General features: G+C 51.3%; 1 protein-coding gene across 1 annotated transcript; it reads left to right on the forward strand.

The window, feature by feature from the left end:
• Window positions 1–11,502: 11,502 nt before the first annotated feature.
• Window positions 11,503–12,462, forward strand: LOC309603391 (olfactory receptor 14C36-like; the record flags this gene model as incomplete). The annotated part of the gene is made up of 1 exon (XM_082338250.1): window positions 11,503–12,462. The coding sequence occupies one exon, from the start codon at window positions 11,503–11,505 to the stop codon at window positions 12,460–12,462; it is 960 nt and encodes a 319-aa protein (XP_082194376.1).
• Between the last annotated feature and the right edge of the window lie 5,049 nt (window positions 12,463–17,511).

Raw genomic sequence — 17,511 nt, forward strand, 5'->3', positions numbered from 1 at the left:
CCTGGTGTCCCAGAGGGAACTGGCCATGGATTTGGGGAGAGTGGTGGAGATGGAGCCCAGGCCAAGGACGGAGAGGTTGAGGAGGAAGAAGTACATGGGAGTGTGGAGGTGATGGTCGCGGGCTACGCTGGTGATGATGAGTCCGTTGCCCAGGAGGGCAGCCAGGTAGATGGCCAGGAAGAGCCAGAAGTGCAAGAGCTGCAGCTCCTGTGTGTCCGTGAAGGCCAGGAGAAGGAACTGGATGATGGAGCTGCTGTTGGACATTGTGTCCCTCTGCCCATGGGGATCTGTTCAAGGAGGTAAAAGCAGTCAGAATTTAGGGCAGACTGGTTTGTGAAAAATCTACTGACTTTCTTATAGAAAGTGCCCAAACAGCCTTTCACTTTTCAGGAAGAGCTTTGGTGAGCTCTGGTTGGTGCTGGCTGAGGGTGCCCCAGGGTGCAGGAGGCTCTGCTGGGGGCTCTGCAGGACTCAGTCCTGCCCTACAGCAATAAGGAAACAGGAACATGGGGTGATCTCAGATGTGATATCAAAGAGCTTTTCAGCATTGTGGCTCCCAAGTCACCTGACTGCAGAGCAGAGCTGTGGGAAGTTTGGTTTGTGCCTTCTGTTCTAGTTGCCCCAACACAGCTGAGTGGTTTGAATGCAGCAATACCTGGCATTTCTGCTGCACTGCAAGGGAAACCTTGTGGGTGCTGAGATTGGGCACAGGGACTGTCCCTTAGTGCAGAGTGAGGACAGCCGCTCTGTCCATCAGCCCTGCTCTCAGCTGCCCGGTGCTGGCAGCTCTTTCAGCTTGAGGACGATCGCACATGGGACTTGCCCCAAAGAGGTCAGTGCTGGGAGCAGAGGAATCCAGTTTCCAAGTGCAGATCTCCAACCTCCTCAGACACAGTCAGACACTTGAATTTTTCTCCTATTGTTGGTCAGGCTGATGTGAAGGCAACTTATGGCTGTGTCCCCATGACATTCAGGACAGGGGCTTTGCTGTGTGAGTGAGGAGACCAGAGGGTTGCTCCAGGGAAAGTATCTGCACTGCAGGGGATGGCAGGGAGATGCCTGAATCCCTCCTCCCACAGCATTTCTGGCAGCAGGTCTCTCTTCCTTCCTGCCCATGGCTCTGCTGCCTGGAGCTCTTCTTGGCCACAACCTCTTTCTCTGTCCCCACGGCTCCTCCCTCTCCACGCTCACACAGCCCATCCCACCTGCTGTGTGCTCAGCTCTGCCCTGCAGGCACCTCCTGGCAGCAGGGCACTGCCCAGGGGCATCTTTGTGTGTGCAGGGGCTAAGGAGTAGATCAGACAAGTCCTAGAGAGAACTGGGGTCTCATTGCCTACTCCAGAGCAGAGAAATAAATTCCCATCTCCCACTGCCCACCCAGCCAACCAAGAGCAGAAAACCCTGGGTCCTTAGACCTGGGTTTAGAAAGACATGCAGCTCTTTCTTGTCCATGCCATCTCTGCTCTGATGAAAAGCCTTTGTACACAGGGGGTCTTGGACTCCTGGTACCAGGATTCCTTATGGCAAGTCAGATTTTGTGTGGTTCCACAGCTTTGTTGCTTCAGCCCAAATGTGCAGCAGTGCCCTCAGCCAGGGGCACAGGCAGGAAGAGCTGGAGCTGTTCCTGAGCAGACAGAGCTGTGACATGGTGGCAGAGCTCAGGACAGCTGCTCTTCAAGGACAGCATCCTCCAAGCTCCGCAAGGGTCCAGATCAAAACTCAGTCTAAACTTGAAAGGCAATTGAAGGGCAGCATAAGGAGTGTTTACTGCTTCAGGAACAGTTAAAGGAAAAACAAAGATCCTGTGTGGCCACTGCTGAATTTAGGAAGAGCAGGTGCAGATAGATGTGAGATTCTGTGTGTCCTCTTTGCCTCAGACTTCCCCAGCAAGGTCTCCCAGGCCTCTGTGACTCAGGGCAGGACTCTGGAGGTGAACAGCCAGCGGTGGATGGGGATCAAGTAAGGGATCACTTGAGCAAACTCCAACCTTCCCAGTCTATGGGACAGGAGGGGCAGCATGGCAGGGAGCTGAGTGAGCAGGCCAATGGCACAGCCAGGCCACTCTCCATCATTAACTTTGAAAGGTCACGAAGACTCTGGGAACTCCCTGATCACTGGCAGCACCTCTACAATGCATACACCTTTCCAGAATGCCCAAATGATGAGCAGGGGAATGAAAGGTTGTGCTTCAGCACGTGTGCACTCGAATCCCATTTCTGGGTGTCTGAAAGAGAAGGGGACTGGGTTTACCTAGGGGAGCTTGTCTCTCACCATCCACTTTGCTTTCTGTGATGAAAGGACAGGATTGCTGGATGCAGGGAGAGCAGAGATGGTCTTTTACCTCAAAGTCATCAAGGCTTTCAGCATCATCCCTCCAGAAAGTTCTTGTGTCCAAGTTAGGATCGTATGAGCTGCATGGGTGGATAAGTAGCTGAGTAAAATACCCACTGGAGAGTACCTGGGCTTGGAGGAGTGTGGTACATGCGTGGTGCTCTGCCTGGAGGCATCTAGCTAGTAGGGTCCTGCAGGGGTCTAGCTTGCAACCTGCCCTGTTTCACATCTTTTGAGTGACCTGGAGGATAGGAGAGAGTCATTTTTGATACCATTTGTAGAAGACATCCCAGTGAGGAGAGCAGGGCAGGGCTGGAGGGCAGGGCTGGAGGGCAGGGCTGCCATCCCAAAGGACACAGACAGTTTAGAGGGATGGGCCAATAGGATCGTCACAATATCCAGTAAAGATTCAAACAAAGTCCTGCTCCTAAAGTGGACTGGCTCTGAAATGTCCTAGGACAGGGAGTGTCTAGGCAGGTAGCAGCTCTGCAGAAAAGGGTCTGCTGGTCTTTGGGTTCCATTAGGCAAAAGATGAGCCATCAGCAAAGATGGCCAACAACAGCCTGGGCTACATGAGCAGGAGCACAGCCAGGGCAAGTGATTCTCTCCTCTGGTCAGCACTTCTGACACCACATCCAGAATACTTGCCCAGGTTTTGGTTGCCCACAATACCAGAGAGACATTGGCAAGCTGGAGGATCCGCAGAAGTTCAGCGGAGGGCCACAGAGATGGTCAAGGCTGGAGCACTTGTCCTGTTAGGAGAGTCTGAGGGAGCTGGGCTTGTTCACCCTGGAGAATGGAGGGCTTTGTGGGGAGGATGGAAGACACTTGCTTTGCCTATAGTGAGGTTCCCAAGAAGACAGTGTGGTGCGAGGCAGGAGCACAGGAGGCAATGAGCTGAAACACGAGGGGGTCAGGCTCAATATAGGGAGAAGCGTTTGCTAGGTGAGGACGGTCAGTCATGGGAAGCCATTTCCCAGAGCGTGTGTGCTGCCTTCATCCCTGGAAGTTTCTCAGACCCATCTGGGTAAAACCATGAGCAACCTGGTGTGACCCTGCTTTGAGCAGGATGTTTCCTACAGGTATCTAGCAAGGTCCCTTCCAGCCTGAATGACGCTCTCATTCCTCACCCTTCATGTCCTCGACACTACGGAAAGCCCTCAGGTTCCCTCTGACTGTGGAAATAATTCACATCAGCTACAAGGCAGCAGCACAGGCACCACAAACGGTCCCGATGCCATCCCTGGCCTCATCTTTAATTTACTGCTTCCCTTTTCCCCCCTCTCAAATTCTTCACTGTTCTCATTCTCACACCATCCAAAAAGGCCAGCCTGCCCTGGCTGGCTGGGATGGAGTGCATTGTCTTCATAGCAGCCCGGAGGGTTCCATGTTTCGGATTTGTGATGAAAACTCTTTTAGCTATTGCTGAACAGTGCTTAAACAACAGGAAGGCCTTCTCTGTTTTTCATGCTGCCCTTCCAATGAGTGGGCTGGGCAAGAAGCTGTGAGGGGACGCAGCCAGGACAGCTGAACTCAAATGACCAAAGGGATATTCCATATCACAGGATATCACGCTCAGCAATAAAAGCCCAGGGAAAGGAGCAGGAAGGGGGGACATTTGTGGTTATGACATTTGCCTTCCCAAGTCACTTTTACATGAGAGGAAGGCCTGGAAGGTTTCCTGGAAATGGCTGAACATTTCCCTGCCAATGGCCTGAATTCCTTTTTTGCTTTGCTTGTGAAGGCAGCTTTGCTTCACTTATGAAACTGTTTTAATTCCAACCCATGAGTTTTTCTCACTTTTACCTTTCCAATTCTCTTCCCCAGGCTGCTGTTCGGGGAGTGACCGAGTGACTGGGTGGCTGATTAGTTACTGGCTGGGGTCAATCCACCATGCTAGTTAATCCTTTCCACATTGGCCATGCTTGTCTTCTTTTAGATCCTCCTGTGGTGTTGCTGAGATGGTTGCTGTGCCACTTTCTACCTTGGGCAGCAAATCCATGAAACAGGTCACCCCTTACATTACCTTTACTGTCCTGCAATTGCTCATGGTGTTATCTTGTCAGAGTGTCGGGCATCTGCACACATACCATGACATCGGAGCCACTGCCTTGCAGTGTTCCCAAAGAGAAGAGATTCAGCTGAAGCTGAGAGTCTCGACATCAGGCACTCATGGGAGCAGAATTCAATCATTGGCAGCCAGGAACGTCACCTTTATTAATTTCTTCTCCTCCCAAGACCTGAGCAAGTGATGGGGAGAAAGGAAGAAAGGAGAGGGTTCATCACTGCTTTTGCAGTCCACACACAGCTGAATTTTGTCCTACTATCAAAGGTTTAGTTCAGGTTAATGTTGCTACTAAGCAGGATTTTTTGAAAGTGTTCTGATACTGTGTGCCTCTCTTTTTAAGGAATAGGGAGTCTAGAAAGGCATCATCCAACATAAACAGCTGTCCTACAGACATCTGTGGAGAAGTAGTGAATTTTACTCATGAAGATAATTAACTAAAGAGTGCAAATCCTCAAATTATCATAAGGGGACTGAGGCACCTACATGCTGCTATGGAGGTCATAGATCCACACGACACAGGATGAGTAAGACCACCTAAAGGAGGCATCTGGAGGGCTGGCTGGTGCTGTCAATGAAGAAAATTAAACAGTATTGGAGAGCAATGAGGAAAGCCAATGTTCGGAATCAAGAGCTTGCTGGAAAGAGCCAAAATAAACATTGGGTGTGGCTGAAAGACACCTCATGCTCTGGGGGTAATGTATGGAGTTCGGATGGCTTCCCTGGTGGCTGATTCTCTGGACTAGAGTGGGGGCTGTGGCAGGGGCAGGAGGCAGGTTGGTGGCAGATTCTGTTTCTTGAATGACAAAACTGTGGTTTTCTGGAGATGTCCCAATGCATGTGAGTTCACAAAAACCATCTGGCTTCATAGATTTGCTATTTAGAAGCCTTACCCTTGTATGTAAGGGGGATGCCAAAGCCAAAGCTCCCATGAGCTTGAGAGTTGCAGGGATGGGTAGCAAAAGCAAAATGAGCTGACAGAGGCTTAGAGGGTCATGCAGAATGAGTCACACTCTGCCTGGAGGCCTGGAACAAGTAGGCTCTGCAGAGGTTTGCATCTTGAATGCATGCCTCAGCCTAGCAGATGGGGATTCCCCCTGATGGGGGTGGTTGTGCCAGTCCATCCCCATGGGTCTCAATGGTGCAGACTCTACTTGAAGACATTCCTATAACCCAAATACGCTGGGATTAATGCAGAACTGGCTTTTCAAAATCAAGCATTTGATTCACTTTGCGTCTTTGCTTTGACATCCTTTCACTTTGAATACACTCCTGAAATCTCTCTAGGAAGCCACATAAGAATTGACAACTAAAGGAAAGTTATGCCCAGGCTTGGCTCCTTGTGGTGCTTTGTGTGGCAATGAGCCCTCTGGTGCCGAGTTCCTGAACTGCAGCTCCTGAAAGACTGACCAAGCCTCCAGAGCAGTAAAAGCAGCACAGCTGAAGGTTTGGGAGGGTGTTAGCAGGCCCTGCTGAAGGCCATCACTGAAGAGACCATGCAGGGAATGAGCAGACAAGGTTCCTGTCCCTGGGGGCTGGTGGAGACATGAAGTCACAGGCACTTGGCACAGGAGGACATTTCAATGTGAAATGTTTTCCCACTGTGAAAGCTCTTGATGTGCTTCACCAAGCAGGATGGCCAAGCCCTGACCCCCATCCCCTGCAGAAGGGGCTCCTTTCCCTCTTGTGATGCTCTGGGCTCTTCCTGGGGGCATTGTTATGTGGGAGTGTGTGATGGCAGGCGCAGGTCAGTGGTAGGACACCTGCCAGGATCTATGGACGGTGGGTGAGGAGGAGGCAACAAGGCGCTGGAGCTGTAACGACCTCATGTCCTCTCGTGGGTCTCAGTGGAAGAGACAGAAGCCATAGCTGAGTGGACAAGGGCCCCAGTTCTGTTGGGGTGTCAAAGCCCCACCAAGGCCCTTGGCCATCCCCACCACAGCTACACTGTCCTGTGCCTGTGCCTGTGCCTGTGCCTGCTTCCTTGCTTCCAGCACCAAGCTCTGTGTTCCTGAGCATTTGCCAATGCCTCTGAGTTCCCCACAACCCATCCCGTTTCTTCCAAAGCCTTGCTAATGCTGCTTTCTCACCCAAGAGTTCCAAGCCTCAGACATGCTAGAATCCTCTGTTTAGCTCCCCATTCCAGCACTCAACTGCACATCCTCCTACTTCTGCTGCCTCCAAATGAAGACTCAACGTATTTCACTTCAGCATGACAGCCCCCGACATGTCAAGTCTTCTTCCTGCCTTTAACACACTCACTGCTGCACCTGCACTGCTCTCCCCCTGCATGCCCATGTGTCTCACCAACCCTTCCTCTTCCCCTGCAGTGGTGGGACCTCACCCCAGGAGGGCTGTGCATCCGCCAGGCTCAGGGAGGTTTCCTGACACCCACCCAAGTGTGAGGAGTGAAGGAGGGGAGGAGAGCCAGGTCAGCTCATGGGGCATGACTGAGCACAGACACCCCAAGCAGTGGGTGTTCCCTGTCTGTCAGGCTGAACCATGCACATGAAGTAAAAAAAATTTGTATGTGGTCAGGGCAGTTTGGGGACACCTGTCAAGCAGCCCTGAACCTGATGTGCATGACTTCTGGGGTCAGGGAGAACCTGAGAGCTCTCCCGAATTGGAAAACATGAAGGGGAAGGAAAGACAGCATCATTCTGTCTGGAAGGGACCTCGGGAGGTGTCTGGACCAACCTCCTGCTCAAAGCAGGGTCAGACAGAGTACTCAGGCCTTTATCCAAACATCTTGATCACATTCTAGGATAGAGCCAGTGCACGCTCCCTGGGAAACAGCTTCCACCGCTTGACTGTCCTCATGCTGGAATAATTTCTCCCTCTATCTAGCCTGACCCTCTCTTCTTTCAGCCCATTGCCTCTTGTCCTTGTGTCATGAACATGAGCCTGACTCCACCTTCCTGGGAACCGTGCGATGCTGCTGCATGTTTCCCACAAGATCTTCTCTACTCCTGTCTGAACAAGCCCAGCTCTCTAAGCCTCTTCTCACAGTACAATTTCTCCCACCCTACTCACCTTGGTGGCCCTCCACTGACCTGGCCCCAGTTTGTCCAGGTCTCTCTGACATTGTGGGATGTCAAAACCTAGGAAAATATTCTGGCTATGGTGTGAAAAGTGCTCAGCAGACTGGCTGTGCTCAGGCTCCTACAGCCCAGGATGCTGTTGGCCTTCTTTCCTGATTGCTCCTCTTTTGCCTAATGGAACCCAAGGACCACAAAGCCTTTCCCACACAGCTGCTGCCCACCTGGGCAGTCCCTGGCCTATGTTGTGTCATGGGCTTAGCCCACCTCAAGGGCACAACTTATTGGCTATCCTGGGGTTCCTGTTGGCCCATTACTCCAGCTTGTCTTTGTTCTTTGGGATGGCCACCCTGCCCTCCAATGTAGCGTCTGCTCTCCTCAATGTTATGCAAAAGCACTCTTTCATCTCCTCTGGGTCATTAAAAACGTATTAAACAGGGCAGGTGGCAGCACAGACCCCTGCAGGACCCTGCTAGCTAGATGGCTCCAGGCAGAGTACCATGCATTGACCACGTCCCTCTGAGCCCGACCATCCATCTGGTTATTTACCCACCAATTTTTCCAAACAGGCAGACCATAATATACTAACGTGGGCACAAGAATATTGGAGCAAGTGGGTGATGTTGAAAAGTTCACTGACTTCCAGGTCAAAAGACAACCACTGCTCTCCCTGCATCCAGCAATCCTGTCCTTTCAGCACAGAAAGCAAAGTGGATGGTGAGAGACAAGCTCCCCTGGGTAAATCTAATCCCCTTCTCATCCAGAAACCCAGAAATGGGATCCGAGTGGACACATTCTGGGGCACAACCTTTCACTCCTCTGCACATCCTTTGGGCATTTTGAAAGGTGCCTGCAATGCTTGCATTTTCCCCATTGTCAGGGAGTTCCCACAGACTCCCTGACCTCTGAAAGATGCTGGAGAGTGGCCTCGCTATGACATTGGCCTGCTCACTCAGCTCCCTGCCATGCTGCCCCTCCTGTCCCATAGACTGGGAAGGATGGAGTTTGCTCAAGTGATCCCTTACTTGATCCCCATCCACCGCTGGCTGTTCACCTCCAGAGTCCTGCCCTGAGTCACAGAGGCCTGGGAGACCTTGCTGGGGAAGTCTGAGGCAAAGAGGACACACAGAATCTCACATCTATCTGCACCTGCTCTTCCTAAATTCAGCAGTGGCCACACAGGATCTTTGTTTCTTCTTTAACTGTTCCTGAAGCAGTAAACACTCCTTCTGGTGCCCTTCAATTGCCTTTCAAGTTTAGACTGAGTTTTGATCTGGACCCTTGCGGAGCTTGGAGGATGCTGTCCTTGAAGAGCAGCTGTCCTGAGCTCTGCCACCATGTCACAGCTCTGTCTGCTCAGGAACAGCTCCAGCTCTTCCTGCCTGTGCCCCTGGCTGAGGGCACTGCTGCACATTTGGGCTGAAGCAACAGAGCTGTGCAACCACGCCAGCTCTGATTTGTCATAAGGAATCCCAGTGCCAAGTGTCCAAGACACTTTGAAAAGGCTTTTTGTCAGTGCAGAGAAAAGGCATGGAAAAAAGAGAGCTGCATGTCTTTCTAGCCCCAGGTCTAAAGACCCAGAATGAAATGCCTATTTCACTCAACTGAAGATATCCCCCTGGCTTGAAGAAATCAGATCTTTCCTTGTCACCTTCCTGGGTGTCCTGTCTAATGATGGGACAAAAAAAGGGGATTCTCATGCCAAAATCTATTTCTGATAGGAGAAATGACACTGCGGGAAGTAAGTGTCTCTCTCCCCCCAGCTGAGAGAGGGAACATCAGAGATGCCTTCAGCCTGTTTCACAGCAGGTTCCTTTGGAGCCCCAGGGACACCTGGAGGGAGCCCAGAGGGGCAGAGAAAGTGGTGCCTTGGGCTGGGCCTCTGCTGCTGAGCTGGGCTGGGCTCCTGGGATGGAGGGAGCTGCTGGCAAGTGGGCAGCGCTGCAGAGAGACAGCTCTGCCCAGGAGCAGCTCCTCTGCAAAGGGCAGCAGGGCTGAGGGCACTGCCTGCAGGCAGCGAGGGGAGATCTGCAAGGCTCAGAGAGGTTAAAGGCAGTGTGGAGTGGGAGGATGCTGAGAGCTCACTGGAGGAGAATTATTCACAGCCATTGACACAGTAAGTCTCTGGCAGTGGGGCAATGCACATGAGTGTCTTGGAGGGGTCTCCTAGACATGGCACATCATGCTGCAGATAGGAATTGGCAGGGTGGTTCTCAGGGTTTCTTTACTGTGGAGAAGGACATGCTCTCTCCTGCCACACTGTCAGAGGACAGGACATCATGGCTGCCTTCTCCAAAGGATTGCTACAAGGGTGTGCATCCAAGGGTGGCCAGGGCTGTCCTTCAGAGCAGGGTCCCTGCACCGCAGGGGGCTGTGTGCTGGGGCAGGGACTCTGCCACCTGCCAGGGTCGGCACTCAGCCCTCCCAGAGAGACGCCTACAGCTCTATGAGAAGAAGCTGTGGGTGGAAGGAGGGACCACTGGCAGGGCAGTGTAGGATCCTTATGATGCTGGGAGGGTGCTACATGGGACATTGCAGCTCACAGATTGAGCTCGTGCCCAAGTCATTTCCGAGGGGACTTTTCATGAGTCCATTCAGGGCAGGGCTTTCCTGCTTCAGTCTGTGCTTTCCTCAATTTGTGCTTCCACTTTTCTCTGGCTCGGCTTAGTGGGAATGGAAACACAGTTGTGTGCGTTAGAGAAAGGGCTGAGACTCCTAAGCCATCACACTGAGGTTTACTGGGAACTTCAGCAAGTGCCTTCACCCCCACCAGCCCACAGATAACACCAGCATCACCTTTCCAGGTTCATCAGGGTTTGTGCGACCTGTTCTTTAACACCTGCGCACACAGAGCAGCTGCAGGGTGTGCTGTGCCCTGAGGGTGCCTGCCCTGCACTGTCACCGTCTGGGAGGTGGTGCGCAGTGCTGGGTAAGCGAAAGGCTTTCCTGAGTGCCCCCTGCCTCTCTCCTTGCCTCCCTCAGCTGGTCTTGGTGTTGATGTCAGGCTCTCTGGGAATGGGAGTTTCAGCTGCAGAGTCAGGAACTGATCTTGTGGGTCCTCCCATTTGGGTGTGTTTATGGCAATGAGGTGTCCCAGCTTTCCTCCAACCTGTGACGCTCTGGGCAATGCAGTCTGTGAGGCTCGAGAATGAGCTGACCCTCCCTCAACCAGATGTCATCATTAGCACAGCTGGCTACCTCCTTGGGGTGTCCTTCCAAGCTGTGAGCTGCCTTCCAGGATGCAAACCTGCCCTATAGCACCTTTATGCTATCTGAAGGCCCCATGGAGAAGCGCAGAGATGCTACAACAGAGAAAATGCTGTTGAGTTTGTGAAAAGACCCATGTGTGCCCTAGGCTAAATATGGGGTGCTGAGAAATTGAGAAATGGCGAGACATTTAGTGGTCTGCAGTGGATCCCTCTGCTCTCACCGGTCTGGTGGCTTTTCAGGGTAAAGTGGGAGTGTGATCACCCTCCAACTCAGAAAGATGCAAGCACAAGGCAGCTGGGAACAAGATGAAGAAACAGACCGGCTCCCCTCACTCTGCACTAAGCCACAGGCACTCCTCTTGCCTCGCAGGGCTCCCTCTGTTCTCCCTGAGTGCAGCACAAATGCTGAGGCTTTCTGACATCCAAACACAATCCCCAGGAGAGATGGAGGGAAGCCGTAAAACTAACCTCTCCAACTGCCTTCTGCCATCCCCGTTCCTTAGCACTGGGAGTACAGATGCTGACAGGCCCTTCTGTGCTGGGAGCAGTTTCATTTGACAAAGTCAAACACCAGCACTGGACCCTGCACCCACCGTTCTCATGAACTCTGCTGCAGAGCAGGGCTGACTCCTTGGCAGCCAGCGGGCAGAGCCCCTGCTCCTCATGGCACACTCAGCCAGTGCCAACCTGAGCTCCAGCCACAGAGCTGAAGGAAGGTCTTCTTGAAAAGGAAAAGGGTGAGCATGTGTGCCAGGGAGAGGGTCCAGGGGAAATGGCTTTGATTTTGCTCAGAGAAGTTTATCCTAACTTGTCGCTGCCTTTTGCTCCTTGGACAGTGCCCCATGCCCAGAGGTAACAAATGTCCAACACCAGCTCCATCACCCACTTCCTTCTCCTGGCATTCGCAGGCACATGGGAGCTGCAGCTCTTGCACTTCTGGCTCTTCCTGGCCATCTACCTGGCTGCCCTCCTGGGCAACGGACTCATCATCACAGTCATAGCCTGCGATCACCGCCTCCCCATGTATTTCTTCCTCCTCAACATTTCTGTTCTTGACCTGGGATCCATCTCCACCACTCTCCCCAAAGCTATGGCCAATTCCCTCTGGGACACCAGGGACATCTCCTACATGGGATGTGCTGTCCAAGTCTTTCTGTTTGTCTTTTTGATGTCAGCAGAATTGTGTCTCCTCACCATCATGGCCTATGACTGGTATGTGACCATTTGCAAACCCCTGCACTACGGGACCCTCCTGGGCAGCAGAGCTTGTGTCCACATGGCAGCAGCTGCCTGGGGCACTGGGTTCCTCTATGCTGTCCTGAACACTGCCAATACATTTTCACTCCCCCTCTGCCAAGGCAATGCTGTGGACCAGTTCTTCTGTGAAATCCCCCAGATCCTCAAGCTCTCCTGCTCACACTCCCACATCAGGGAAGTTGGACTTCTTGTGGTTAGTGTCTTTGTGAACTGTGGGTGTTTTGTTTTCATCATGCTGTCCTATGTGCAGATCTTCAGGGCTGTGCTGAGGATCCCCTCTGAGCAGGGACGGCACAAAGCCTTTTCCACGTGCCTCCCTCACCTGGCTGTGGTCTCCCTGTTTATCAGCACCGCCATGTTTGCCCACCTGAAGCCCCCCTCCATCTCCTCCCCATCCTTGGATCTGGTGGTGGCAGTTCTTTACTCGGTGGTGCCTCCTGCAGTGAACCCCCTCATCTACAGCATGAGGAACCAGGAGCTCAAAGATGCAGTGTGGAAAATGATGACTGGGTGTTTTTCTGAAGCAATAAACTGTCCATTTTCTGATGCATACCGCTTATAACGTATCTCATTACAGCTCAGCCTTTCTTCTGGAAGTTTGGTGGTTGTGGTATTTTTTTTTTTTTATTCAGTTTTACTTGTGATAATGTTGTGCACAAAGAAATGTCATTTTTCATACTAATATTGTCTAATTCACTATATCTACCTTTCTAGTGTTTCCCACAGCCTTGAAATGAGAACCATGTTCTCTGTGCATTTAAAAAATAAAGCACCCCGCAGTGACTTTTTTGTCTGAAACTTTCCTTTTTCTGAGACTTTCTCTGGAGCTGCACGGCACTGCCTGTGTGCAGAGGTGGAGGAGAAAAGAGCCTCAGCACAGCAGCCTCCAGGTAGGGCATGACCCCTTCAGCGCTTGTCACGAATGAGCGGTTAGGTCGCTTAAATAATCACCGCCACAGATATTTGTAAATAGTGATTTTAATAGAAATTTAAGAAAGGGTGATTTAACAGAGTTCGATGGCAAGGTTCACTCTATTACTTAGTAAATGAATGGAATATATGGAGAGAGAGAGAGAGAGAGAGAGAGAGAATGGAATACAAGGAGGGGGTGGGTAAAGGAGGTCCTCGCGTTGAGCCACGAGGTTCAGAGTGGACCGCCATGCTTTCTAAACACCTTATCAGAGAGGAGCCTAGGTGCGGCTGGATCCAATCCTAGTCTCAGACTTGGTCAATGGTTTATGTCTAAGGATTATATGTATTTAGCAGCAACTTAGGTTTATTCACAATGAGGAGAGAATCACAAGAATTTAGTAGTCACTAATCATTGGTTACTCTAGCATCTACAAAGTGATTAAATGAAGCTTACTACAGTATTTGTATAATACACACACACACAATCACACAATAGGCCTAATAAAAGAATACCTCTTAAAATCCCTCGCGAGTTTGATATGCGCAGGTAAACATACCCATCAAAAATTGCCCTCGAGTTCAGTGAAATACTCACTTCAATGGTTGTCTCAACGGGTGAAGGGTTGAACCTCAAGGAGTGAAGGGCACTGGAGATCAGCCCAGGTCCTGTTGCCAGGCCTCTGTATGCAAACTTAAGGGTTCGCAGCTCTGAGAGGCGTCCCACTCCCAGGGAGATTCTGGCATAGTCCACTGCGGTCCAGGAGAGCACAAAGGGTCTCCCGTGGCACCGCTGTTGGGGTTGTGAGAAGATTGACATGAGGCATCAGAAAATTTCCATTCTGTCCACAGCTCCGGTTGGTAACTGCTGAGTTCTCAATAATCTCAGCAAGGCAGGTACGATCGTCCCGTACCGATCCGCCTGAGATATGATCCACAACGATACATTCCCATGCTGTCAGGGGGTGACTGATTTGGCCAGGTGAGCTCAAGGCATTCCTGTTCCCCAGCTCAGCTATGCCAGAATGCCTGGTACGACCAAGGGGCGCTTAACCGCCAGGCTCGTTGCTCAAAGGCCAAGCATTGACAGGAGTCCCTGTGATCGTAAGGTGGTCCAGAGGAGGGGGGGATGCACCACCACACAATGGCGCTCAATCACCTAAGCTGTCCCTGTCCCAGACTTGCTTGCCTCCTCAATTTGGATCCATATCCCAGCACTGCACTGCACACCCTCCTTATTCTGCTGCTCTCAAATCAAACACTGAATGATTCTACATTGATATGACTTCCCCTTGCTCTTTCAGGACTTCTTCTGGCCTGTCACACACTTCCTTCTACGCACACACCACTCTCTCCCTCCAGTCCCATTGGTCTCACAAAGCTTTCCCACCTCCCCTGCAGTAATGGGACCTCACTCCAGGAGGTTCATGCATTCTCCAGGATCATGCACGTGCAAGGCCTCGGGGGAGATTATCTGTTGCCCACGTTTGTATTGCAGATGGTTGGTCTGCACCGGACCAGGAAAGAGACAGAACTGCTGTCAGGAATGCCATGGGAGGGGAGACTCGGTGTCCTGGGTGGGGCTGGAGTGGAGTTAATTTTCTCCATAGTGGCCCCTACGGTGCTATGTTTTGGGGTTGTGACCAAACCAGTGTTGATAAAACACTGATGTTTTAGCTATTGCTGAACAGTAGCTGCACCGTGCCAAGGCTTTTGCTGTTTCTCCCACTGCCCCACCAACGAGCAGGCTGGGGGTGGGCAAGAAGCTGGGAGAGGAAACAGCCAGTACAGCTGACCCCAACTGACCAAAGAGATGTCCCACACTGTATGACATCATGCTCAGCAATAAAAGCTGGGGGAAGGAGGAAGACGTTTGGAGCTTTGGCATTTCTCTTCCCAGGTAATTGTTACTCACGATGGAGCCCTGCTTTTCTGGAAGTGACAAAACACCTGCCAATGGGAAGGAGCAAACGTATTCCTGATTTTGCTTTGCTTGTGGGCACAGCTTTTGATTTACCTATTCAAGTCTCCTCATCTTGACCCATGAGTTCTTCTCACTTTGCCATTCCAATTTTCTCCCAACCCCTCAGGAGAGGAGAGTGAGTGAGTGTCTGGATGGGGGCTTAGGGGCCACATTACGGACTTATTTCTGTTTTCATTAAGAGCAGTAATAGTACCATGCTCTAAAATTTCCTCTTCTTCTTCATGATGATAAAATTAATTTTGTTAATTTTATTTTTGTCATTCACTCTGAATTCACAAGATAGCTATAACTTAAGAGTATTTAGATTCTGGCATGAAGTGTTTAGAACACTGCTTTTTCTCTCATTGCTAACCCTTTCTTACCATTTCATGGTAATACCTTTCAGACAATGTTGCCTCAAATTCAATTCTGCTGTCTGTCTTTCATCCTTATTTCAAGTGTGTGTGGGTGTGAGGAGTTCATTGTTTTACAAAAAAATGTCAAGGGGCAGATCCCGAACTGTTGAAACGGAAAAAGCAAGGCAAATTTTTCTGTGGTGGACACTGACACAACACCGTTATCTTCATTTTGCATCTCTGAAGACCTAACCCTTCCACAGAGGGCCTGGAAGGTCTGAAGTCCCTCCATCTGCCCTGTACGTCAGCACTGAATGTGAAACTACTCAGTCAGAGGTGCTGTTTGGATTCCCCTCACAGCCTAAACCACCACATGGGTCAGGAGATATTCCAGGACTTCTCAAGGGCCATCATACTCCTCTGGACCAAAAAGTGGAATCTCAGGGGTCAGGGCATGCCAATACTTGTGTTCAGGGATCTGGTCACATGACCCATCTCCATTTCTGTAAAGGTGCTTGAGTTTCCTCAAGGAACCCTTGAGTCGATCCCCATCCACTGCTGGCTGTCCTCCTGCACAGGAGGAGAACACAGGGGGCATCTGCTCAACGCAGGGGGCATCCCCCAGACTCATCCTCTCTGCCAGTCTCTCAGCAGAGCCTGTTTTCCTCCACTGCAGAACCCCACATGAGCAAGCTGTCCCACCACGTCTCATTTCATCCCAAACCATCACAGTTGTGTGACAAGCCCCGGGGCTCCAGCTCCTCCTGCCTGCGATCTACCTCCTCCTGGCTGTGCACTGGTTGGCTGCATCAGCTCAGCTGTGGCACCAGGGTGGAGCGCAGACTTCTCACAGGGAAACCTGAGCAGTGATCCTGACCAGAAGACCACGGTACAGCCAGCTGGGCTGCGCTGCACGTACAGCCTGGCCTTCATGCCTGTGCTGTGCTGCACAGATCCCTTGGCCGCAGGACAACCTCAGCAGCTCATTGTCCCAAGCGGCCTGCAGGCAGCTCCCACTCAGGACCAGCCCTTCTGCCTCCTCTGTGGCCTTGCCTGTACCTAACAGTGCAGCAAGGAGTTCTCATGAGAACATCCTTGCTCTTTGACTGTAGAGATGAGGAAAAGAGGTGGTTTCTTGTAAACAAAGCTAAGAGCAGCTTGAATGACCAAACCAGGAGACTGTCTTCTATGGGTGGAGTCTGCATGGCATGCTGTGAGGGGGTCAGAGGCCTGTTCAATGCTACACCACCTGGGGGTCCCACCATCTAAAGGCACCTAAGATTATCTGCATGATTCTCTCCTTACAGGGTTAGTGCTAATGAACAGCATTTTAAAAGATCCCTCACAGCGTCCGAGTGCCTTTCTTACTGGAATTAGAATGGACCAGTACCTCCTGGTGAAAAACACTCTCTCAGCACCCTTGGGTGCAGCCCCTCTGGTCCCATAGACTGGTAAGGGTGTAGTTTGCTCAAGTAGCCCCTGCCTTGATCCTCATCCACTGCTGGGTGTTCTCCTCCAGAGTTCTGCCTCAAAGCGGAAAGGCCTGGGACACCTTGCTGGTGGCAACTGAGGCAAAGAGTGCATAGAGTATCTCAGTCTACCTACACCTACTCTAACATTTAGCAGTGGTCCCACAGTATTTCTGATTCTTCTGTAGCTTCTGTTTCTGAAGTAGAAACAGCTCATCTTGGTGCCCTTGCATGCCCTTTTCAGTTTCAGTTGAGTTTTGGTAGGACCCATTGCTGTGCTTGGAGGAGACTTTCTTTGAAGACAAGGTGTATCCAGGCACACGGTGAAAATGGTTCGTCTGTTCCTTGGCTGTGTCATTGTGGGTGTGAGTAAAGACCCCAGTGTGATGTGCTTTGTGTTCAGGCAATGCCTGCAGCTCTTGGGAAGAGAAGGGACAAACCTTGCCTCTCTGATGGCATCTGATGATTGATACCTCTGACTGATGGTATCAGTCAACAGCACACAGGCACCAAATCGCACTGCTTGCAATGCCTTCTGGGGTGTCTGTCACATACCCACCCTGAATGGGAATTGCTTTCCTGTTGGTCATAAAATCATGATAGATTCACAGAATGGTTTGGGTTGGAAGGGACCTTAAAGATGATCTGGTTCCAACACCCCTGCCATGGGCATGGACACCTTCCACTAGACCAGGTTGCTCAAGGCCCCCATCCTTGAACACTTCCAGGGAGGGGGCATCCACAACTTCTCTGGGCAACCTCTTCCAGTGCCTCAGCACCCTCAAGGTGAAGAATTTCTTCCTTGTATCTAATCTAAACCTACCCTCTTTCACTTTAAAGCTGTTACCCCTTGTCCTAGCACTACAATGCCCTTATAAAAAGTCCCTCTCCAGCTTTCTTACAGGCCCCCTTCA

This window comes from Platalea leucorodia (genome assembly GCF_965183815.1).
Source record: "Platalea leucorodia genome assembly, contig: HAP1_HAP1_SCAFFOLD_71, whole genome shotgun sequence".
Classification (NCBI taxonomy): domain Eukaryota; kingdom Metazoa; phylum Chordata; class Aves; order Pelecaniformes; family Threskiornithidae; genus Platalea; species Platalea leucorodia.